General features: G+C 40.8%; 1 protein-coding gene across 12 annotated transcripts in view; it reads right to left on the bottom strand.

Annotated features, from left to right (window-relative positions):
* Positions 1 to 26912, bottom strand: part of ptprfa (protein tyrosine phosphatase receptor type Fa) — a 404110-nt gene that overhangs the window by 236801 nt on the left and 140397 nt on the right. For all 12 annotated transcript variants that reach the window (XM_028586901.1, XM_028586900.1, XM_028586904.1 and 9 more), the window contains one exon: positions 16216 to 16357. In XM_028586901.1, coding sequence (XP_028442702.1) covers positions 16216 to 16357 — 142 coding nt within the window. The remainder of the gene's footprint in view (positions 1 to 16215; positions 16358 to 26912) is intronic.

Raw genomic sequence — 26912 nt, 5'->3', positions numbered from 1 at the left:
CTCTATCACATGTGTTTGAAGATGACTTTACTGATACTGAAATTAGCTTTCATTCATTTTTATTAGATGTATTGCCCTGAATGCTTATATTTAAATAATCCATTTTATATTCTGACTGAGTAGCATCGTTCCAGGAACTACAGCTTCAATAAACATATACAGTATATGAACCCGTTTTATCGTGGCTATTTGTGAAGCAACTTAGTTGTTTAGTCCCTCACAGAGAGTAACCTCTGTGAAACATTTGCCTCGGCACATGCTGAGGGACAAAAAGGTTGCAGTGCGTGAAAGCACGCATAAGAACATCTGACCTGCAGTGAAAGTGTCAGCTATGGCCATTAGGTCACGTCCACCTCCGGAAACAGGTGTGTAAAGCCAACACATGTCCCGAACACTCCAGGGGCCCCTGAGCTAAGGTCAGGTCAGGGGGCCCTAACCCTTTTACTCCCAGCACTGCGGGGCCACAGGTCACTTCCACAGCTCTGTACTGCCATTGTAGTGCTGTTACAGTGCCAGCGCCACACAGCCTGACGAATCCACTTCAGAGTAATTCCAAGCCAGAGATTTCCCACTCTCATTTTACACCATCTTAACTCCGTTTCAGCGTTTGAAGTCTTGACAGACGTGCTGGTTGGCTCACAACACTTGCTTGATGATTGAGTCCCTATTAATTGTTAACTGCTCTGTCAAAAAACAACAACTTCGCACTTCAAATGCATGGCTGATGAGCTCCACCACGGAAGATGTGAAGCAGTCTAATGTTGTTAGTGCACACTGCATGGGTGTGTTGAGGATGCACCATAGAACAGTGTTTCCTAATTGGGGGTACCCATACTCATAGGGGTACTTTGGAGTACCTCAGAGGGTATGTGAGATTTTTGCAAAAGGCTTATTTAAAAATATGTCATGCACAATTCCTAAAATAATTATACCTTATTAAAATGATAAAAACAAATGAGTGGCATTACAATGTTTTTTTTCAGTTACAAGGTTGTTGTTGTTGTGTATTGTACTTTGTACCTCTTTATATTTTTATTAGGGATAGACCGATTATCGGCCCTGGCAGGTTTTTTGGCAGATTATCTATATCAGCGTTTTATTTGCCTGATAATCAATAAAGTTAATGACTCTATCTGTAAAGTGTCTCGAGATAATCCTTGTTATGATTTGATACTATGAATAAAATTGAATTGAGTTGAATGGTTAGCGCTGCTTCCCAAACTATGGGGCCCATAGAACAGGCGCACTAGAGACATCCAGCTACTTCTAGTTTGGCGCTCCGCTAACTTGAATGGGAATGAATTAATTTAATCGTGCAGCTCTTCTAGACGTTCCAAATGTCATTGTACCGAATGGATCACATTTTGATAGAGTTGTAATTCCATTGTTTTGGCTTCTATGTCAAGTTTCTACACTGTCCCAAGGACATATCTTTATCACAATTCTTTAGACAAATGTAAGGGATACTCTGCCTTGTTCACATTATGTTTTTATAATTATACGTTATAACATAACGTATTATAACATAATATAAAATTGGTATAACTGTCAATATCATCAATACCACTAACCTAAAAAATTCCTGTATTGTAGGCTACAATTATGAGCACAGTTATATTGTCTTTCCACCAACTTGCAATTTTCAATCACTGTAATTTATTGCAAAACTATTTTCAAAAAAGCAACAGCATTTTTTACAATCAGGACTCTTGCAAGTTTCCACCAACTTTCAATTTTCAAACATTACTGTAATTGAATGGCTTCAAAGCCTGGCGCATATCCTGGTGGCCTGCTTTGACTGTTGTTTTCTGTCAGCCTCTCCTTCTACCTGAAAGCCAGAAGGCAGCATATGAGATGAGGATCCCTCTGTATTTGCACTCAAGATACACAACAGTATATCACAACACGAGGACAGTGCAGGATATCTGAAAAGTGCAGAGACAGCCACGCTGCAGCCCTTTGGATCACTCCTGGAGCTTTCATCATCCACAGCCAGACAACACAGGTGCTGTGCAACAACGTTTCACACTTCACCGTCACGCTGCAGCTCAGTGAAGGACGACCCAGTTACCTGAGTGCTGAACAATCACCTGACACTGCGGCGAGAGAGAGAGAGAGAGAGAGAGAGAGAGAGAGAGAGAGAGAGAGAGAGAGAGAGAGAGAGAGAGAGAGAAAGAGACCTGCAGATCTCCATATGAGAATTAAGATGGTGGCTAACAGGTAAAGTCAAGTTTTGTGTACTGTATGTCTAGACCATACAACAATGGTCTAAAAATATTTCACTGACTTCGTTTACACGCACATGATATTCCAGTCTTTGCCCTTATTCCGAAAAAGAATAAGGGCAAAAAGAAGTATTCTGACTAAGCTATTTCCATGACAATGAAAGTAATTATTCCACTAATATTCCCGTTTACATGCAGCCATGCAAAATAGGATTTTTTTTTCAACGTTTTTTGTCGGTGGCGGACTTGTTTGACCATGTGAACACAGCGTCACTCTTTCAGACATTCAACCAGCTTCTTGAAAAGGTCGGCGCTGCGATACTGGCGCATATCCGAAAAACTGTTGATATCCAAGTCACAATGTTTTAAAAGTATATATGTGTTTCTCCTTCCTTAATTTTGGCCATGCAGCTCTCCTGCAGTCTTGCAAACTGTTGGCTGGTTGGTTTATGTACTACAACCAGAGCAACACACAGAGCTGACCGTAAACTGTACACAGACAAGAGGCCGTAAACTGCAGTAAAAAGCCTGAATGAGATACAGATTCCGAATGCACTGTGTAAATGTCCAAAGAATGCTTCTAAAACCCAAATAATACCGGAATATCCCACGCGTCTTAATCTGAAAATACTACAGTATATTCGGAAAAAGTCCTTATTCGGAATATCAAAAATGGAACTGCATCAAATTCGGTATAGTGGAATATTAGTGTTTGTGTAAATGTACTCAATGACTATATTTCAGGCTGTAGTTAGCACCTGCTACACACTAAAACACTTCTTTTAGGGTATTTTAGGTAATAAAGCAGCAAAGGCCATGATATCCTGACTTTTTGTCTATATTTTGGAATCCTACAATTCCCATATTGTTGTACACACACACACACACACACACACACACACACACACACACACACACACACACACACAGAGTCCAGTTCTGGTGGTTGTGTAAATCTGTAGTAGGCTATACAGTGGAGTTGCATATTAAGTGGTTCGGGGCCCCCCTTTAAGTAATTTTGGGGTACAATTTGGTTTTGGAGAATTCTACAAGCAGCAATACCACAGGCCAAGCAATCGGCCCGTTCCAAACGGACACATTTTCAAAGGGCACGGTACTAGTGCTTTATGAACAGGCAAAACAGACGGACAACACAAGGGTTAAATAAAAATAACTACTTCCGTAAATGAAGAGATTAATGACGTATTCAAAGTAACTTTTTTCAATGATGCCGATGTTGAAATGGATGCTGGCTTACGTTCCCTGCTCGAGTCAGGGGGTAACAGTCCCTGCAGGTCAAAGGCTCAGCAATGCAGCTATCATTCATCTTTCATAATGTGTCATTTATCAGCGCTAATAAACCTTGGTCCTATCAGACCTCTCTCTCTCTCTCTCTCTCTCTCTCTCTCTCTCTCTCTCTCTCTCTCTCTCTCTCTCTCTCTCTCTCTCTCTCTCTCTCCCTCTCCCTCCGAGGTATTTTGGTGCTGAAAAGGCTAGAGGGATGGATGACTTCCAAGCAGGAGATGCAGAGTGCTCATGCAGGAAAAGGGCTATAAGGAAACTAATTAGCCATATCAGGTCCCAGGACTGCAGGGTGGATCTCCTGGTCTGTGAAGTCATTCTGGGTTCATTCCCCCATGGGGCAATTTATGCCAAAGCATCCTTGAGCAAAATAGTTAACCTCTACCTGAACAAGACCTGGCTCACCCTGATTTCCACACAGGGAAATTCCAAAAGAAGACAGTTCCCCCTCTTGTAAGTAATACAATGTGGAAAAAGTCACATTCGAATAATATGATACACATTATTGTTACAAACAACTAACCACCAAGGAAATAGACATATACCCATTTGTGTATGTATTTGTGTAACACACACCAAATCACAGTGCGTGCATCATGTGTGAAGTCACATCAGAGGTCAGAAAGCCATTGATGCATCAGGGATCAGTCACATTGTATACCATGTATATGTGATACTCCATTCCTACGTAATTGACCAATTTTATGCAATGCAAATTTCAAAAGTTCTGCGATAGCAGTAGTAAAAAGAGGGAAAATGTTTGCTCAAATACTCTACTTATTGGTTAGAAGAAGACACTAAGTACAACCCTTTTGAACCGTGCGCCCGGCACACGGACCCTTATTTCCGCAGTCAAACTAGCAAAAGCGGATTTGGACACGCCCTAAACGCACCTTCACGCCATGTGCTTGAATCGTTAAAATAGGGCCCTTAGTGATGAGGTCAATCAAATAGACATTCAGTCTGTGTACATTTGAGCCATTTCCTGTTTGGGAGGGGAGATTATTTTGCCCTAACCAATCAGTAGCGAGTGATGTATCAGTGCCATTAATGTAATTTTTACTTGACATAGAAGCTGTGGTCATGGTTGCTATAATCATCTGTATTATGCACTGTCTCTATCAAATAAATTAATAAATACAATGAATAAAGAAAAAAAACAATACAATCTGAGAGTAATTAGACTTTTAATGGGAGGTACATTTAATTTTACGAATGTTGTTAATGATTACAGATCATTATAATTATAAAGTCTGTAAACAAAAAGCTCTGTGACAGTCTATATCAACGACATTTCATTACCACGATTGTTCAGGTGCCGCCAGAAATTCCGGCCGGATGTCCGTAACTTTCCTCTTTCTTTGTGTTGGCGTTCTAAACTCCGGTGGATTTCTGAGGACTATGGTTAACTGTTCCTCAGATCTCTGCAGGGTAAATCCAGACAGCTAGCTAGACTAACTGTCTTATCTGAGTTTTCTGTCGCACGACTAAAACAACTTTTGAACGTACACATGTTCCACCAAAACAAGTTCCTTCCCGAGGCTATTTTGCAGAGGCACCGTGGCGTTTATCGGTGTTTAAAGGATCATGCAATGTTTAGGGTTAGGGTTAGGGTGAGGTGCCTTGAAGTCAACGGTCGCAGCGCTGCCTGGAAGGAGACGTTGGGGGCTTAAAACACCATCGAGCCACCGTGGCTCCATCCGGCGCTTAGCGCCACCCAAGACGATTGTGATTGGTTTAAAGAAATACCAATAAACCAGAGCACGTTTTCACTATGTGGACTAGCCAGACCCTCCTCTGCAGCGCCGTGAAGGAAGGTCTGGCAACGCGTGACTACTGACTCATAGACTTTTTTGTAATCCATTAGTGCCAAAACATAACAGAAAACTCAGTTTAGTCTCTTTTTAGATGTTTCAGGAAGCATGCACTCTGTGAGAGGGCAGTCATTTCCCCGAGGTTAATGATTTGAAGAGGAGAAATAACTCCAGCTCATGGCTTTATTTGGCCACACTGCAGCACTGAGACACTCAGAGGACCCTCCCAGTGTAGCTGCTAATCCCTTCTGTGTATCCAAGTTCCAGCACTCTATAACAGGATAACTGTAGACGGGACCTGCAGACCCAGAAGCTGTTGAACATACACAGTAATCCGCGGTCCTCCCCTGGCCTTCTGATAGTTGTTTTTGCTGCAGGTGCTTAACCAGATTGAAACACATGGACAGTGGTGGAATGTAACTGAAGTACATTTACTCAAGTACTGTACTTAATTTCAAATGTTGAGGTACTTGCACATTACTTGAGGCTTTTCATTTCAGGCCACTTTCTACTTCTACTCCGCTACATTTCAGTTTTGCACACCAAACGTGTATGTATGCAATTTATAAAATCTGATGTTTTATTACAAATGAAACTAGCCAACAATATAGGCCTACAAGTCCAGCTGAAATGATTAGACCATTAAACACACAACAGTTTGGATCCTTTCCATGATGATACTTAAATACTTGTAATACTTGTGTGTGTATGTGGTATTTGTACTTTTACTTAAGTAAAAAAAAAAAACTCTCCACCACTGCACATGGAGACCTTTTGGAGCTCTGCTGAAATCCAAACTGTTTAGATCATCAGACCCTTTAATTTGGATTGATTGTCGTTCCCATCAGTCACTTAGACATAAAAACATAGGAAAATAGGATTCAGGTTGAAAAGTTACCCCTTAAAACACAGTGTTTAGAATTATATTTACCATTTGAAATGTGTCTACAGATGGGATAAATCCATATACAGTAAATCATTCATAAATATAATGTGAAGAAGCTGTTTTTGAAGGCTGCGACTTCACAGGGTCAGAGATTCTGTATTTGGCCAGTTATCGTCAGTGTTGGCCCCATCCTGCACACATATGAATTCTGCCAGCGAGCGCTTTTGTATCTACACTACCCACCTTCACTGTCAAAGTGCCCTTCGGCAGGGCATCTCAGAGGAAAATATACAGCCACAAAAAAATTCACCTCTCAGAGATTGGTTATTGCTGACACAAAGCCAGCAGCAGAGGACAGGAAAAACAGTGAAAAGAAAAAAAGAAAAGAAATTTAGTGATTACAAGACACTGATGCTGATTCAGTGCCTATCAGTGCGACCAGCAGTACCACTCGGGGCCAAAACAAGTGCACGAGGCTTGTTCGGAGTGATGTGCCTTTGCTCCTCTTGAGTGTCACAATCGACTTAAGGAGAAAAGTATATAGTGTTTTCTGCAGGAAGGCACGCAACTCCCACACGTGAAAAAGTCCCTCTTATCTCCGTCTGCATTTTTCTGGCTCCAGCTCCTCCCTTCATCCCCTTAAGCTCTCTCTGTCGGTTTCACTTCATGACTAATGCTGCGCTCTCATTACCCAGAGTCCCGCTGTCGACTCTGCCGCGTCTTCATCCTCTTCCTCTCTCCCCTCACTCTCTCATCTGTCATTTATGCCCACTCTCTGTTATTGCTTTCGCCCTTTTATAATTCCATTCTCTCTTCGGCTCTCACTTTTTCTGCAGCTGACACGCACGCACGCACACACACACACACACACACACACACACACACACACACCCTGGGTGGGTCATTACAGAGGAGTTTTTTTTTATTCAAAAAGACAAACCCCACCATTATTGCTTTTTGCCGTTTTCTATTTCCATTCTCTATTAAGCTCTTACTCTTTCTGCAGCAGGCAAGCACACACGCATGCATGCATGCATGCACGCACGCACACACACACACACACACACACACACGCACACACACACACACACACACACAGATCCCGACTGGGTCATCACAGAGGAGTTTTTTATTTCAAAAAGACAAACCCACCATTTGTATATAGTGACACAAAATGGTGACTGGAATGGAAGTATGTCCCCATTATCAACTATACTGAAAGCTTTTCAGCTTTTTTAGCTTTTACTAGAGGACTTCACCATCTGCGGTTACAAGGTTGGGATGAAGCAGCTGTACATTGTCTCTTGAATCTCTTGATTTTCTCCCAAAGTGTAATTCATACGATGTCTAAAAAAGCTTTTACATTATCGTGGAAATCAAACTCTAAATCAAAACAAACAGACTAATTACATTGGTTCAGTCTTAGCAGCTCCCTTAAAACGAGAAACCCCCATAACAGCAGCATTAACACCTTTAAAAGCCTTAGAACAGCTTCAGGTTTCGAGTAGTCTACATCGACGACGTTTCATTTTTAGGATAGTTCAGGTGCCGCCGGAAATTCCAACGGATGTCCGTCAGTTTCGGCTTTCTTCGTGTTGCCGTTCTAAACTCCGGTTTGGGAAACATCTTTGGAGCTAAAACTGTCAATCAAATTATATTTATCTTTTTTGAGGTAAAATTCTCATCACAAACTCAACAGACATTTCAATTCTAGAGCTCGCCTCTCTACGTGCACACGTTGCACCAAAATAAGTTCCTTCCCAAAGGCTGTTTTGCAGAGGCACCGTGGCTCCGTCCGGCCCTTAGCACCGCCCAAGATGATTGTGATTGGTTTAAAGTAAGAATGTTTTTCTCCCATCCTGGAACGCTGTGTGGACAAGCTAGACCTTCCTTCGCTGCGCTGTGGAGGAAGTTCTGGCAATGCCAGACTACAGTAGTTGGCGACTGACAGCTTGGTGCTGGTTCCGCAACTAATAGCCTACCAACAGCCTCTGAGGCACTTGCACTGCAGCTAGCTACTAACGGTGCTTTCCAGCAACTCCGGGAGGGGAAGTGTGGTCATTTTAATATTGCATTTAAAACTAGTCAGTGACCTTAACCCTTTCCGGAGCCTATATTTATTAAATGTCTCAGAATCACTAGGAATCCTAGGAAACACTCCTGGAGCTTCACTGACTTCTGAAAGAAGAATGAAAACTGCGACATCGCTTTTTACTAAATCGGTCCAGTGTGAAGAGTGAATGCTGTAACGCTTTTTTTTCGCCCCTGACCGGCACAGATTTTTACGTTTTCACATGTAAATCGGTAAACTATATGATTATTTCATCAAAAGCTAGAGTTGTGATGGTTGGAAAAGTGGAAAGACGATCCAAAACGACTTTTCATAGTTTTATTTTGTTTCAGTCGACTTTGAATGAAGTGTATTTTACGATGCTAAAATGACTTTTTATTTACATGGATTCTGGTGGCTTTAGCGGCGGATGCGAACGCTAAAGCCACCAGAACGAGTTTCAAGGATGAATTTATGTTTATATTGTTATATTATATGATTTTACTCTTTAACAGAACGGCCAATCTCCTTAGAAATCCTTTCCATAATGTTGTCAGACACGTAGAATAATAATCTGAGCCTGTCAATGGCAAAACGAGCACTTTTGTGAAGGTAACTACAAGGTGCACAATTGCCCTATTAACTTACATTGTAGGTTGTTTCGCCGCTACACAAAAAAACATAGGAAAATAGGGTCCAGGTTGAAAAGAAACAAAGTTACCCTTTAATAAAAGACCAATACTTTCTCATACTGTATCACCAGTGTGACACAGTATTTGTAACTTTTCTCTCAAACTACCAGGGTTAGGTCCCTGTTTTTGTTACTCTTTACCAAGTGGAAATCTGTAACGAAACCTCGGCCGCCTTAATGAGCCGTGGCCTATTGTGCCGGGGCTTCTGGGAGAAGTTTCATTGATTATCTAAGCCGGACAGACAGACACATAGAGAAAGCCGCAACTGAGATTTCTGAAATTGTTTTTGAGAAAATATAGGCTTAATCAGCAGCTCCATCCTAACATCAATCCGCATCACACTTCAAAAGCATATTTAACTCAATATCACCCGTCATACACATCAATACTTATAATTATTACTGTTTTAATGCATACTATGTTGAAGGAACTGACAGCTATTTTAAAATGATTTCACGTGACTAATTATGCATAGAGCAATAGATATAGACAGAGTTATAGATACATAGAGATTGATATATAGATAGATAGATAGATAGATAGATAGATAGATAGATAGATAGATAGATAGATAGATAGATAGATATAGATTGATAGATAAATATATAGAGAGATAGATAGATATAGATATAGATCAATAGAGATAGATAGATGTTTTCATATTTAAGACCCCAGTGTCAAGAGATTGATCATCAGTCTGGCCCCTCGCTCTCTTTTAAAAAAAGCCTGAGTGGTTTTAGATGAAAGAAAAGGCCGGTGTGTGTGTGGTGCAGCGAGCGCTGCAGCCTCCGGCTGTGTTTACTGCTGACAAGATCTACATGGCAGACAAAGTATAATGGGTTCCTGAGTGATTTGGAAAAGGCTGCCAGAGAGACAGACCTTTTTTTTGTGTGTGCGGTTGTTTGTCTATCAATTAGAGTCAGTGTCAATTAAATAAGCGTGTGTTGGCTCCATCTTTGCCGCCGGCAAACAACAGAGCTGTCTAGAGACACACACCTACAGGAGGTTCCCTTTCAACACATTCCTGCTCAATAAACAGCGTCACACAGAGACACTGGGCTCAGACATCTAACAGCCCAAAAAAACATTCGGACATTTTTCTCTATGTGTGTATGTGGGGGGATGCCACATACACACACACAACAATCAAAACTGGCCAGGGCAACCCACCCCAAAAGCCTAATATGATTGCCTTTACATAAATAAAGACATCTGCAGCATAAATTGATGCAGCATAAATTGATGCATAATTATTTGCAAAATTCACCAGGATGCAGAAAATTGCTTGACATTTTGTCCTGCATTTAAAATGTTACTTAAGTAAACATGTGTCAGTATTCTCTGGAAAATGAACCTATAGTATTAAAAGTAAAACTATTTAATGCAGAAAAATCATCACATTTTAGAGACTGGTCTAATCATTTCATTATATTGTTGGCTAGTTTAATTTATAATAAAACATCACATTTTATAAACTACATGTGTTTGGTGTGCAGAAATCTAAAAAAAAAACTAGTAAAGTAACTAGTAACTAAAGCTGTCAGACAAATGTAGTGGAGTAAAAAGTACAATATTTCTCTCTGAAATGTAGCGTAGTAGAAGTAGAAGGTGGCATGAAAAGAAAAGACTCAAGTAAAGTATAAGTACCTCAACATTTGGACTTAGTACAGTACTTATTTTTCCATGTGCAAAATCACATCCCAGATGAAGAAAAAAAGCATTAAAACATGCAAAAAACACAAGGAGAAACCAGAGGCACATGACAAATTAAAGTAAATTACAGATAGCCATGACAGATCATCATCATCAATATATCAGCCACTGACAAAGGATGTCAATAGGGAACGCCAGATCGGAAAACATTAATGTGTTCTGTCAAAGTCGCAGGAGGCCGCGGTTTGTTTCCCGTTTTCAACCAAAATGTCAAACTCTATTTAGACGTAGGTTTGTTATTTAACAGTTTAGACACGGAGACAATGCTGTCCTACTTATGCATGTGTGTGTGTGTAAGGGGGGGGGTATCCCAGAACATTAATGTGGCACATGTTTAAAGTCAGTGTGAAACGACATATTTCATCATTTAGTTTGGAGGACTTCTTGCGTTAGGAGGACACACAAGAAATCACAGCCTTTCTGAAAAGCTGCTGTTGCAGGGAGGTATTGAGACTTACCATAATATTCCCCTTTCTAGTAGTGATACTGTCTGGTATTAGACTACATGTCTGGAGACAGCTAGTTGAATTTCTTGCAGTACATGGAAGTGAAAAGAGTGAAAGCTGTCACTGACTAAGCTACACCCACGGGTTTTCATTCCTCCAGTCCGTGCACTTTGAATGTCTGCAGCAGAACTGGCAACGCAAGTGAAGCAACGCCTGCTTGATGTATTAAGGTAACATCAGTTACCTCAAGGAGGTTGGTTGGGGTGGCGGACGGGTAAAACACAGGACTTTCACGTGGGAGATTGGGGTTCGCGTCACGCGTTTGGCGATTTTCAGCCTTTTTTTTTTTTTTTTTTTAGCCGTTTATTAGCGTGTTTTTGTGGTTATGTGGCGTGTTTTTGTGACTCTCTTGTGTTACTAAAGCCTTTCCCTGCATTGTTTTCCTAAACCCAACCATTGTTTTTTTGTTTTTGTGTGACGCTATTCTCGCGATAACACACAACGTTGCGACGTGAGCCGCGTGAATATAAAACGCACCGGTCTCCCTTACTTCAATTGGAGCGCTCCACGTATATATAATGCATGAAGAATTTTATTTTGGCGTACACATTGCACGTTTTTTCAAAGTGTAAACCCGTGTTATTTGTACGCTTTTGAGTGAAGACCGGGTTGGTTGGGGTGATGGATGGGTCAAACAAAACAGGACTTTCACCCAGGAGACCGGGGTTACATTTTGTAACCACACCCACCAACTATTCCTAAACCTAACTGTCCCGTTCTTGTGCCGCATGTCAGTAAAACGTTACGTCCTGACCCAGAGCGTCAGAAAGTATGTCTAAATATGACGCTAAAGGAGACTTTTTGCGTCAATAAGAAACGCCTTAGGCACCTGACCAGGCGTCACTTTTTGACGCGATGGGAGTGAGATTGGTTGCACTTCCACCACCGGACCAGTGAGGTTTCTTTCCCCTGATGTTTATTCCTAACACATGCACTGTATGTGCTCTCCAAACTTTGCACTTTACAGCGGATTTTAAGAGACTTTGTGCATTTGTTTTGATTATTTTGAAACAATGCCTTTCAAAAAAACAAAAAGGATGTTACCAATTAACCAAAATGACAGAACTGAAACTCTAATTTAAAGCTACTCAAATATAATTGGCTTATGCGGCTATACACAAATCCTGTTAAGTTGAACGGATACCACAGTAATATACCTGACCTTTGTTTTAAATGCAATGAGGCTAAAGTAATATAGTGCCTGGGAGTGGGACGAAATGAAAACATTCTGGAGGGGCGTGATCAATAAAACCATGTTCATCTTGTCTGTGAACATTCCATTTGACCCTACGATGATTTTGCTGCACCTGTATCCGACAAATCTGAATCTGAAACCCCAAGAATACAAATGGATTGATTTTGCTAAACTGCAGGCAAAAAGGACTATAGCTCCAGGGCTCCAGACTAACTTTTTTCACGAGGAGCACAGTGGCCCCCAACTGAAAATTTTAGGGGCACAACCAGAAAATTTAGGGGCACACACCGTAAATAAACATGCTAACCAAATATTGACATTTCTACTAATTTCCACTGTATACATACTTTGATAATAGATGCAGAAAGTACAATGTGCTGTTTCAAATCAGTGTCACTTTTGAAGATTAAGTATAAAAAATATTTATATATTTTGCTCTTTAATGTTTCATGTAAAGCACTTTGAATTGCCTTGTTACTGAAAGGTGCTGTAGAAATAATGTTGCCTTGCCTTACAACCTCAGCCTGTCAGTCAGTCACCAGGGCATAGAAACCACCATTGTGCCTGCCTGCTCGTCTCCGAGGAAGTGTAACGTCAACAGCAACGCAACCGCTTTCGGCTCGCCATTAATATCATATCGCAGCAAACGCTGTCTGCGTGAAGTTATGAAAAACTGTAACCACACTTGAAACCACTTTATTGGCATTTCCGTGACTCACTGTGACTTCAACAAAACTGCAGAGCAGACGTAGTTTGCATCGTCTGTAGCTCTGCGCGTGTGCGAGTGTGTGTGTGTGTGTGTGTGTGTATATATCAGAGCTCCGCTCTCTGTCAATTTTCAGAGAGGACAGATAAGCTTGCGCTTACGCGCTCTCAGGTACCCGAAATTTCAATATTTAACGTGTAAAAAATGGGGGCAAATTTACTGGTCGCACATGTGCGACTGGATGTAAAATTCAGCACACTCTCAAATTTTGGTCGCAACATGCGACCATTTGGAGCCCTGAGCTCTCATCTGGAAGAAAATGGAGGCACCTACCATTGGTGCTTGGATTAAGAATATGGCGCAATGACTGCCATATATACTGAGAGGCAAATTTGTGGTGTATGAAAAAAATTCTGAAGGCCATTTGACCGGTTTGTAAAAGAAGAAGACATAGGGGAACTGCTACTGTGATAGTGTCGCATTGTTTGCGTTTTGTTTTTGGATTGTTATAGTACGGCACAGGTTGAGAGAGAAATATTGTAGTGGGTTGGGAAAGAAATGACAGAACTGAGTATATAATGATCAAACACAACGGGGCAAAAGCAACTTGTGCCATTAATGTAGTAATTCTTGGGTTGAATATGGATTCCGCTATTGGTGGTCATAACCAGGCTCTGTACCAGAAAGCAGCTATCTCTGGAAAGTTGCTAAAAAAACTCTCTAGTTCTCACTCAGACTCCACAGCACTAGTTATCAAATCAAATGAATCATGTACCATGACTCAGTGCCAACACTCTGACTCAATTGACGTGACCTAAATGGTTTCGATCAAACTCAAACAGGCATGTGGGTATGATTGTAGGAGAGTGCTTCATGTGCTCTAGGTACACATAAGGACCAGGTCTAACCTTCGGGCAACATAAGTCCCAGTTCCAGGAACCATGGAGCTACAGGGACTCAACTTAACTGGACTAAACTGGAACACAAAAGTTTCTTTTGTGCATTCCTGTTTGAGAATATTGAATTGAGATTAGACCAATAACCACTTTATAAATGATGAGCATTTGAAGTACAGAAATTTTTCAATTTACACAAGGAAACAGAACGCAGAGCCATCATGTTACACTTTGAATTTACTGTGGCCCAACTCTGATGGATGCAACAAATGCATGAAAAGGAGACGGAAAACACCAGAGCGCCTGTCTCCAAAGCAACGTCGATGAAATGAACTTTAAGACTCTGGGTTCACTTTGGATGATTTCAAAAACCTACGGCATTCGGCGGTGTTGAATTTCCAGCTGGAATCACAGCTTTCCATGCACACTTGCTAGTTCGCTTGTGCTCACACACACGCTTTTTTTCTTTACCTGACCAGTTAGGAAGCAGAAAATAACGTGTTTTCTCTACGGGAAGGGAGAAAACTCAAAATAAATAGTCCATCTATTGACAAATCAATTTAATGTTTGCAGTGCAAGCAGGAGCAGACACACACACACACACACACACACACACACACACACACACACACACACACACACACACACACACACACACACACACACACACACACACACACTGCGGGAGCAGGCGGTGTTGTAACTGTACTAGTGGTTCCTGTGTCAGGGGAAAGGTTCCTCGCACTAGAACTCACCCACGCCAGTTATCAAATCATATGCCTTCAACGTAATGTGACTCAGAGCAACACTGTTCCACTTTAACTGAATGTAGTTGACCTAAATGGTTAAACCTGAACACAAACAGGCATTGTGGGAATGAGTCAATGTTGTATGTTCATATGAGGACCAACTCTGATGCAAGGGCAACACAGGGTCACGTGACCATGAAAACCCCTTCGGTTGAGAGAGTCAGGAAGGTGAGGTCAGGCTGAGAGAAGGCATGAGTAGGAGTAAAACAGCCAGGACACATGTGGACACATGTGGACACGTGTGTGAAACATAGAAACAGAGTGCATCGCGTCATACAAAGCCACGCTCACTGGAAGGGAAAACAACTCTCCGCTCTCCATTGACTTGTATGGCGTGAAGGTTCCTCCTAGTCAATTTTGTCTGCTAGCAAACAACAGAAACATGCCTAAAAGCTGCTGTGTGGTGATATTCACTACCAACAGGGTAAATAACCCAAGACTGAAGTTTTTAAAAGCTGCCGACCTGAAAAAACTGAACTTTTAGAAGACAAAAGTGGAGGCAGACGTGAGGAATCAGCAGAGAGAATGGAGAGACTGGGGGATCCTGACACTAAGCTGACGTTATGTCCGACGTTACGTGTGCAGCAAGCATTTTGTTACCAGGTCAAATATCCAAATGTCAATTTTAGGCCTACTATATGCCTGTAAGTTACAGGAATACGCCACCGTTTGTTGAAATGGGCTTATCACGGGCTACCCTGGCTGTAGATAGGTGGGGCAACGCATTTTTTGTCTCAGTGCAAGTAATTAGGTTGTTTCTTGGTCTTTTGTTGGCTCACTTTTACTCACAACATGCTAACCGGCAACATAGGATTCCATTCACTGCGCTAAGCTAACTAGCGGCGGCGCTGCCGGTGTTGCACCAGACTAAAACAATGCATGCACAAAAAATGCGTTGGCCCACCTATCTACAGCTAGGGGAGACCGTGATAAGCCCTATTTCAACAAACGGTGGCGTATCTTTAAGCTAAAACATGTAACGTTGGACATAACGTTAGCCTAGTGTCAGGATCCCCCAGTCTCTCCATTCTCTCTGCTGATTCCTCACGTCTGTTTCCACCTTTGTCTTCATAAAAGCTACATTTTTCGGGTTGGCAGCTTATAAAAACTTGAAGGAGAAATCTGGCGCTAAATGAACCTAGGGGTTAATAACACATGTGAATGAATGTGACCAGTTTTAGTGCAAACCGCTAATTACCTTGCCCCGATGACTAGCTTTATAAGCTAATTAGCAGTTTGCGCTAAAACTGGTCACATTTGATTAGCATGAAAACATATCCCAGAGAACGGTCGACTTGGTTGTTTGCTAGCAGACGAAAATGACGAGGAGGAAATCTTCAGGAGAGTTTTTTTTCCCCTCCGGTGGGGGCGGGATTTAAATGCGCTCTGTCTCTACCAGTGAGACAGCAGTCAGGGCTTACCCTCTAACACGGTGAGCTTGGCGCTGGTGTTGATCTCTCCCACGCTGTTGGTGGCTGTGCACTCATAGATGGCCTCGTCGCGGTGGGTCCTCAGAGGCTGGATACGCAGCACCGAGCCCGAGCCGTCGTCAAACTCAATCACCTGGCCAGACGACAGCAGAGGAGGGTTAAAGTAATCACCTGTGGCATTCTGTTGTGCTGAACAATACAGCACAATAGTCTTTAACTTGCAAGACTTCCTTCAGATACTTATTATGAAAGTCTATACATGCTGGTCTCCTGGTCATTCCCCTAGTAAACAAAAAGTCAGTTGGTTATAGATCATTCTCCTACCGTGGCCCTCATCTGTGGAATGGCCTCCAACTACATGTTCAAGAAGCTCACTCAGCTGACATTTCTAAATCTAGATTTTAAACCCACCTCTACTCATTATACTACAGCCATCAACAGTGACAGACTGGCCATCTGGAATTTGGGCAAATGCCAGAAGGGCTGCCTCCCTATGGACCCCTATGGGCCACTACTGATAACTACTTTAATTTTGACTATGTTAATTTTGAAGTTATGTTATGCATGCAGCCACAAATATTCAAGATTGTACTGTGGTGGGGGTGGGTGGAAAGATTCAATCCAGGCTAGCTATTGACAAAAATAGGGCCGTGTGTTGTACATGCCGGGGCCGTTTTTTGATCCCAGTCCGTCACTGGCCATCCATAACACATCATCCTTTCTGCATCCTGCACAAACCTTCTTCACTCATTCTCTTATGTTGCTGGTTTTGTATTGTTAATTATTGCTGCTTTAATGTTGTTCAGTTGTTTTTTCTTGCTGTCTGTTATTTTCATGTTGATTTAATTGTAAAGTGCACTGTTACCATGTTTAATGGTGATTTTACACTTTGAATAAAATTTGATTGATTGATTGATTATATTTCATAGTTAGTCCAAAACAATGTCCTGCTTTAACCCTTTAGCAGCCAGCCAGCCCCCTATGAATGTGATCCACCATGAAAATGAAAACAGACTGACTACTTTAGACTGTTAGACCCTTATGATGAAATTGGAGCTACAGATTTGAAATAATTAATCACATTATTAGATGCCATGCTGCTGTAAAAGTAGGTAGGCATGCATGTTTTAAAGGAAAAGTTTGGTAAATAAGTCTTCTAAATACTATTCTTTCTGAGAGTGTGATGTTCAGATGGATCTCAGTCTCATGTCAGTGTGTTATCCCCGTGACGCCTGAATTTATTTATTATTCACAATTATATAAAAAAATGTATTATGTGTGTTTCTGGCTCCAAGCTGATACTAAATTAAGTTGAGATTGTTAATTTGTCTATAGCATATAGAATAGATATAAATTTAGGTATGATGCAGGCATTCATGGTAAAATTCTTTACCAAATGGTAAAATTAATAAAACACATTTCCCCATCTCAGATATGTAGATTTTATTCCTGTTTCCTTGAATCATTCTGTTGAGCTGGTGTTTAAACTGCGATGGTTCAGGAATTATGGGAAATGGTGTTTGTTGAAGGCCGCTTGAAGCAGAAATAATGTATAAACCACAATATTAAATTGTTTTAGATACATTGAGTGAAGCACATGTTATGCTCCATGGCCATAGTTTTCTTGCCATTTGTCATTCATAAATAAAGTGAGATACAACATGTTAACCTCTGAATTTTAGGGGTCTTGCTAGATGTATTTTTCACTTTTGACAGAGCCAGAGCTTGCTGCTCCCTGTCTTTATGCAAAGCTAGGCTAACCATCAACCAGCTTTACGTTTACTCTTGGAAAGAAAAAAAAAAAGCATATTTCCCAAGATGTTGTTCCTTTAAGGTTTTACTTGTTAACTCTGCCATGAGTTGAACCTGAATGACTTTCATTTCTATAACGAGCCATTATTTTTAAAATGGCCACGGTGACTAAAAAGAAAAGAGTAATATTAATCTTTGCGAGGACCACAATGGAAATAAGTTTGTAACTTTCTTGTGTTATCCTTGACAGTTCTGATAAATGTACAATGTCACTGTGATGGCATCTTGTTATGCATTTGTATATGTCTAATAAATCAAAAACAAAAAACAAAAAACTTTACACACATTACATGTTCATATTTATGCAACTTTTTAGCAGTCCATAAAGGGTTCACCATAGTGCGCAGGGTCCTGCAGGCATCAGCCATGCATTATTCTGCATCAGAAATCTAGTGTGAGCTGTGTGACTGAAATTGCAAAAAAAACAATTGTTGCTAGAGCTCAGGCGCGTAGCCAGTAATGGGCCAGGGCGGCATTGGCCAGCCTCCTTTACTATTTAAGTAGTAATCTTCCTATTTAGTAAGAAATCTCGAACACTGATGATGGCTTCTAGCTGAAACTTGTTTGTGTTTTGCCCACATTAAATAAGAAGATAACTTATCTGTGAGTGCCGGAGGTTTTGTTTTCTTTGATCCTTGTCACTGCCGTGCAGTCGATACACTGTGTAAGATTTGGCGCTGTGCGGGCTACTTTCCATTCTATCTTCCTTAATTCAAACAAGGCTTGGCTGGAAGTTTTACTTCTTTGATTTTCTTTTACTGCTCGTGATCTGACCATAGTCCTGAAGCAACAATGCTGTAATAAATGAAGGAGGGACATGTTAACAGTTCTCTGCTGTTTGGGTTTACGTTTAGTGCCACTGTCCAATAACGTGGCTAATTAATAACAGTGCTGTGCACTGCAGAGCCCATGCTGCTGGTTCTGCCAGTGCAAATATATTTTAGCCTGAATAGGTTATAATAGACAGGTTTTTGTCCATACTGTTTTTATAGTCTTTTTAGACTGAGCTATGTTGGTTTAGCATGTTGTATAGACAGTGTTTTGCTGTTATTGCCAGTGGTTGAATTGGGCCGGGGCTCTCCGGGGAAATATGGCACATAAAATTGTAAAAGTGATGCTTTTGAAAACATGATATTTCTGACAATAAATGAAAGATTTTTGAAATGGCATGTCTATTTTGTCTCGGTGGAGCTGAGATGAGAACAATCGGAACATGGCAACAACCCGCGCAGCACTGCTGCGGGCTCCGAGCCGGCCATCGGAGAGCCCCACTCGGCGCTGTGTGTGTGTGTGTGTTGTAGTAGTAGTAAAGAGATGGGAGAAGGATGTTTGTGTGAGGTGGACCTGTTCACCACAGACCCAAATCTTCTCAGCTGTTGCTACTGTCATCTGGTGCACTGTCTCTTCATGTGGCACATTATGTTTGGCACGTTGTATGGGTCACTTCTTATATCATAACAAGGTAATACAATGTGTAACCAAGTGATGACTGATTAACAGTTATGTAAATGCTAAATGCCCTAATACCTGTTGATACTACAACAATGCAGAGTATAGGCTCTTAACGTTGCAGTTTTGCACATATCATGTAAGACTCGATTTCTCCATTTCTTTGCACAAAACTCTCCAGAAAGTGCCATTTAATGGTTTATTTTTCAAAAGAAATTCCTGGGGGGAGAGCCCCCCCCCCCCACATAACAAATCCCAATTCAACCCCTGGTTATTGCCCTCATAATGCAGTATGTTGGGAAGTAAATGTATTGCTGTTTTGTTTAATTTGTCTATGTTTGTCCTATTTGCTACTTCTAGTTTTTATAAATCTTTTTTTGTGGAAAAAGATGGCCCGCTCACTTTTGTACTGCCCCGCCCAAAATACAAGTTCAAAATACATTTCACTGCTAGAGCTTTTGTGCAATGATGCTGCTATATCATTTCATAAATGTAAAAATTATGCCCCGCTTTCATCTTATCAACCACAGTGTACACATGCAGTAGTGTAATATTGTTGTCAGCTACTCCAACTGCATTGAACATTTAAAAATGAAATCATAGGGTGCAGTTTACTTAGATAACAGCTTTGCCTGGGCCTTACAACATCGCCGTGTCTTTGTAGATAATTACTTATCATTATCTTAGTTTTGTATGTTTTGTAAAAGTATTTTGAAAAAAATCAATAAAAACGTGCACATTATGTGATCTGATATCAACACATTTCATTCTTCCTACTAAAAATAGTTTTGCTCTGTGCAGTGTGAGGAACGTTATGAATGTGCTCAAATGCTCATGAGAAAGTATGATAAATCTACTATCGATCTGTTCGAACCAAGGTTATAATCGCTAACGAAAACGAATGAAATAAACAAAAACTAGGTGGGAAAAAACATCATCGTAAACTGAAATAAAAATAAAAACGAGGCATTACTAACTAAAACTGTTTGCAAAACTAACTAAATTAAAATAAAATTATCGAGTAAATGTCCTTAGTTTTCGTCTTTGTCAATGTCTTTCACAGAGCAAATAACATTATATCATTCAGAGTTGACAGTTCCGACCATAGACCTGTTTTATACAGTCTATGCCGTAGACATATATATTTTCCGACTGGGAACCCAGAAATTCCGACATTCCATGTCAAATTGAACACAACATAGTCCGTGCACCTCGCCTGGCATCATGGCGGTACCGAAAGTCGAAAGAAAGCGGCAGAGTGCTATTTGATTATGACTGTGTCAGATAAAAGTTCTCATTATATGTACATTGTATGTACTGGTGTTATTGTTGAATACATTGTAAATACATATTTCTAAAATTGTATGATGTTTTTATTATTATTACACAATACTTTTTCTGACCTTTTTGAATCTTGCCCCTGACAAATAACACATATTACAAAAAAAAAGACTAAAACTAATAAAAACTAAACTAAAACTAAGCATTTTCAAAAAATAAAAACTAAACTCAACTAGCAAACCCGCTTTAAAAACTAATTAAAACTAAACTGAATTTGAAAACAAAAAGTCCAAACGAAATAAAAATAAAAACTAATGACAAATGCTAAACTATAATAACCTTGGTTTCGAACTAACACTGAGCTGTTCCATATGTTGTGTTGTTACCATTGGACTAAGCTTCATGCATAGTCGCAAGATACTCTTGTCATTTGCCTGTATACATGTAGAACGCCATACAGCTACAGCGGTACTTATGGTGCGTTCTTTTTGTCCACCGAAGTCGATTTACGAGTTGTTTTCCGGAGTTACGAACCGGAAGTTGCAAAAAGAACGCCACCGAGGTCGTATATACGACTCTTCAAGTCGTCTGAACTCAAAGGACCCCAAGTTCACTTTCAAAGATGGCTACGTCGTGCATCACACGTAGTAAACATTGTGGTTTTCTACAATTTTAAGCACTTTTGTCTTTGTTGTAACCAAATGAAGAAGTCGTACACATAGCACTGTATACTGCTACCTATAGGCATGTCTCTACAGTCTTATTAGGAGTTAAATACCGCCTAATTAGTTACTTTGTAGCTTGTGCAGCTGAAATTGGCTAGAGACGCTCGGTTGCTATATGACAACAATGGCTTTAAGCCGAGCCTTGAGCAGAAAGCAGAGCAGTAGCCCAACGTTAATGTTAATCAAAACGTAATTTTCATGTATCAAACTGTGAAATATATTTGTGTAATATGTCAATAACTGGGTGAATAGAATCCTAAATGTTACTAAAAATGTTACAAAAATCCATCTTTTCTCCGACTCGTAGTATTGTGTGACAAAAAGAACGCAACAACCCGCGGTTATTCATTTTCCGACATGGATGTGACGTCACACTCGAGCTACTAGTCGCGATTACAAAACAAGAAGAACGCACCATTAAACCTAGCGATGTTACTGCGTTTCCAGATCTCTGCAATATTGATGAGTACAACGTATAGGAATGATGACCAAAACAAGGAAAATGACCCAAGTTGGAATTAACCAGAATTCTTAGAACCTGAGGACATGAGACGGTGAAAACAAAAGGATCAAGTTCTCACAGGGTTTGGTCATGTTGCGTGGAGTGACCGGAGTCCTGCTAAAGGAGGATGTACACAGTCATGAGCGTGACTGGATAACAGGTATGTGAGGGGTTTAAAGGGGGGGCGTGGGGGGTAAAGAATCAGGGGTCAGGGCACTGGGCCTTACACTTCCGCCCCACTGTGGTGTGTGTGTGACCCAAGAAACCAACTGGCAGGAATCACATTCTTGCTCTAATGAAGGAGGTGCAGAGCTGAACTCTCTTCCTGCCTTGGGAGGAGGTCAACCCACCCCACACACAGGGAAGCCATCAGTCCGAGGAACACTTTGCCCAAAGGAGAAACATGACATGAGTCCATTATATTATGCAGCCATCATGGCTTTAAATTGACACCCACCAACACGCCCAAATGCGTGTAAAAATTTACTTTGGCAGGTTACATTGTAAATTTACTAGCCAATTTGGCCGGTGATGAATGAAGCAAACAACACTGCGATTGTTTGAACGGCAGGCTGCAGAAAACAAGTCAGTGTTTCCAGACTGGTCTGTTTTCTGCTATGAAATCTGGTGTGTGTGTGTTTGGCTTGGAAAACGTCATCTTTACCTGGCAACAGTTCTTGTAGTACTGATCCTACATTTCCCATGACCACTATGTCCTGGCATTTCATATTACCGTTGGCTACGTGATTGTGTGCGCAGTATCGATTACGCTGTAACAGAGTAGATGAATGGATCGGCACGAAACAAACCAGCGGAGCTGAAATTAAAGTGAAGATAGGAAAAACTAAATTTGGCTGGTGGGAAATCTGATTGGCTAGTAACTTTAAAAATCTACTAGCCATGTTTGCTGGTGATCAAAAAAGTTAATTTAAAGCCCTGGCAAGCCATAGCAAAGGAGCTTAGACATGGAAAAAAGCTATTTCATACTAAGAAGGTTTTAAACTTCACCATAAGCAAATTAAGTCTGTATGCCCAGTGTAGGAAAGAGGTGTATAATAAAACCAGGTCCAACCAGTCAAGTTCAAATCAAAACAGAGAACAGGGACTGGTTTTGGATAACCCTAGCCCTGATCCATCCCCAGCTTTAAGCCACTTAGCTCACTCCTGCAGAGATCACGTGTCTGATGGAAGATTAACAGGGAGATCTGAACAAGAAATGCAGTCATGAGTATCGAAATAGCGGCTGTAAAAATTATTAATCCTGTCAATGAAACCGTGTTTTCTACAAATTTGATTCTTATGAAACTCGTTGGCAATAAGATAGCACTTCACTGATGCTAAGTGGGGACGTTAAGAATAGAATTGCTAAAGGTAATGTGACATTATGGTGCAGTGGTGGATGGTTGGGTGAACAGTGTTAAATTATTTTTTTACTGCACAAGTACAATTCTTGGGAGAGACACTTGGCAGTGAGAACATGTATCGAAGATGAAACAAAGTTAGAAAGGTGCAAAAAGATATGAAAAGAAATTTAAAATGGAAAACAGGAAAAAGTTAATAAATTGGCTTAACGACTCAATGGAAGTGGTGCTGAAGATATCAGGTGGATAGTAACCTCTGTTTTGGTGATGGGTTGTAGGGGCGCGATTGTTCGGAGAGTCTAGGGTAGGGTTGCACGATATTGACAAAATGTGATATTGCGATATAGATTATGAATATTGCGACATCCATATTCATTTCGATATGTTTTAAGCATATGTAAAATTATAAAAGTTCCCGGGAAAACGCATCAAAATAGATTCATAACAAATTTCTGAATACGTTTTCTTACAACACAAGGTTTATTTCAACTGACGGTCATATTGGACTGGTCCAACATGAATAAATAAATAAGGACCATGTCTACAGAACAGGACATGTTTTACTGGTTGTAGAGTATAAAATATACACAACTTGTCTTTTGCTTCTGTGATTCGTTCCGTTTTGTTGTCTCTATCTATTTCTTCACTTACACCGTCACTGTGGTACACTACATTGGGTTTGTCACGTAGTGGACCCTAAGGCTGAGCAATTTTATCGATTCTGCGATATAAATCGATATTTTATTCCCCAAGAAAGTATTGATTTTTATGCCGCGAGTATCGATACATAAGTCCCATTCAAATCCCCCGTGTTTACATTTGCATTGCAGGAAGAGCGATTTGGTCAGCCAGCCGCTAGTGTCGCTGTAGAGCAGCCAACGTCAACTGGCGGCCGCCGCCAAAGCTTTTAGTCTGGCCCGCAGAATAATCATGAATTCACAAAATGTAAAGAGGAAAAAATGCGTTCTGTTATTTATCATTTCAAGCATTTAGAGCAAAAACCCAGCCCCCTGTATTTACATCTCTATTCACATGCGGGATTCTCTACAGCGATGACCGAGCTCCACACACACAGCTGAGCCTAGATGTGTGTGCGTTAAAACGCACACACCGCTGAGCCGAGATGTGTGTGCGTTAAAACACGCAGCACCTGACTGGGAACGATACAGAGTTACCAACGGCCGCTGGGGCAGATGAACTCACGCTGGTCTCTTTTCTGTAAATAGGCTACAGTTAAACCTTCGTGAGTAGAAAGCCAATACTTATCAATGCACTCACCTGTGTAGACCGGCATAAACATGTAGAAAGCGATATTGCAATCTGCTCAGTCCACCGCGCTGTTTTACGCAAACACAGCTCTACTCTGCAAATAGCGAATTTTTACAATCAAGCTAAAACAAAAGCTGTCGGTTTGTAGTCTAACTGTTTATCTTATGTTGCCGGGAATCTGGACATTTTGACAAATTCTTGTAAACCTCACTGCTGGCTGAACAAACCAAACCCTCCGCTAGAGCGGACAATCTGGAGCTACTTAATATGCACGTGAATGACGCAATCGTTATGTTCGAGTGATGATGATGCTGGTTGTATTATTTTGCAACAACATCGTTTCATTGCAAATGAGGCATACATGACGAGTGCATAGCCTGCTTATCAGTCCATTCATCATTAAAGCTGGGCTTTTGGCTTTTCCACTTCAACTTTTCGCTTCAGCCTCTTTGACAGTGACATGTTTACCTGACAACAGCCTTTCTTTCTGCAAGCATTTTCCACCAATCAGGATGCTGCATACTACAAAATTTTTTCCATAATCACAGACTTTAACCATCACTCCTCAGTGAACTGCCTCCTCTGAGATCTTTTTCTAGTTAAAGAGCCAGTTATCATTAGGGAGCTTCCATGTTTTTTAGGGGTTTGCTCACACTAATACTTGTAAAAAAAAAAAAAAAAAAAAATTAATTCAGTAAGAAAGTGAAAAAGAATAGGCGTATTAGGTATAAATTAATTTTATTTTCTTTTATTTGAAAGTCTGGCCGCCAGAGTGCTTAGAAAAATTCTGAAAAAAATGTAGTTGATAATCCCTGCTGTAGACTCCCTGTCCAGTCAGAGACATATATTGTGTAATTGATGTTTTCAGTTCAATTAATTAAATCCAAGTAAATGGAACACTCACAAGATGTCACCGAAATCACTCGGTCCCCTTTAAATCTTTCAGAAAATGATGTAAGTGTATCGAATTATATTGAATCGTATCGAATCGTATCATTGGCTGAATATCGTGATATATATCGTATCGTGAGCTGAATATCGTGTATCGTATCGTATCGTGAGATTAGTTACGCTACAGCCCTAGTGGACCGGTGTGCTGACGTGCACTAACATGTGCAAGTGGCACGGTAACTGGCCAATGACACATGATCATTATAGCGTTTCAAGCGGGCTCTAAATCAAACACAACTAAGCCACACAGCCAACGGACGGGACGCAGCGCTCCACAAAATAAACAAAATATTGCATACTTATTGCGACACTTTCGATATAATATTGCGCAACGTGATATTGCGATCACGATATTGAGTCGATATATCATGCACCCCTAGTTTAGGGAAAGGGTAACATTGCAGACTTTCAATTAGGCTGTGAGCGTAAGACCAAATTTTCACCTAGTATTAACATTAGATTAGAAATAAGGGATGCCGTTGCAAATGTATGCAGAGCACATTAAAATTGGAATGCAATCGAACCCATCAGACCACATATGGAGGTGTTCTAGTGACAACTGCATGGTGCATGATGAGTGCCACAAGACCAACATGTGTGGATGAGCTAGCACTAGTGCTACCAAGCAATATGCTTACAGTCTTCTTACAGTCATACAATCCCAAAATGATGATAATGATGCTTATTTAATACCAGGCCTATGTCATCATCCAGATCACATGGAGTTTTCCACTTTGTGGAAGTGTGTTCTAAGATAGACCTTAACTCTGCAGACTGGTCTATATATCTCTGAAGAAGGATATCCACTTGACAGTCTGCACATCTAAATCATAAAGTTATGATTAATTAACAGTTGCAATGCTGTAACAATGCTGCAACACTCTTTAAATGTTGAATGAAAATTATTCGTGCATAGACATCTGAGGAACATTGCACTGATGTAACTCAATACATGGTTGGTAGTGTCAAAGGCAAAGCAATTGAATTTGGACGGAATTAAGAAATATACTGTATCTTTATTTAAGGATTTGAGATTATCTTTCTATTTTATTCATCGATCAAGAAGGCCTGGCTTACTGAATAGAGTTGACTTAGAGGGTAGTTAAAAGGCAGCTGGAGAGCTGGACTGTCTGGACAGTGTGTGGACTGTCTGGACTGTGGGGCGGACGTACCCCTTCCCCATGCAGGGTAGCCATCAGTTTGAGTAATGCTGTGCAGACAGCTGTAAGATAATTCCTATTACTCACAACGACATGAACCAAGTGTCTCCGTCTGCGCAGGACTCATGTTGAGTCACTTCACTTGAAGCCATTTGGGTTGGCTGGCAGCTAATGAGTG

The sequence above is a fragment of the Perca flavescens genome, chromosome 9 (genome assembly GCF_004354835.1).
Source record: "Perca flavescens isolate YP-PL-M2 chromosome 9, PFLA_1.0, whole genome shotgun sequence".
Taxonomy (NCBI): Eukaryota; Metazoa; Chordata; class Actinopteri; order Perciformes; family Percidae; genus Perca; species Perca flavescens.
Note: the sequence above shows the minus strand (reverse complement) of the source record. Positions and strands in the feature narration are given on the sequence as shown.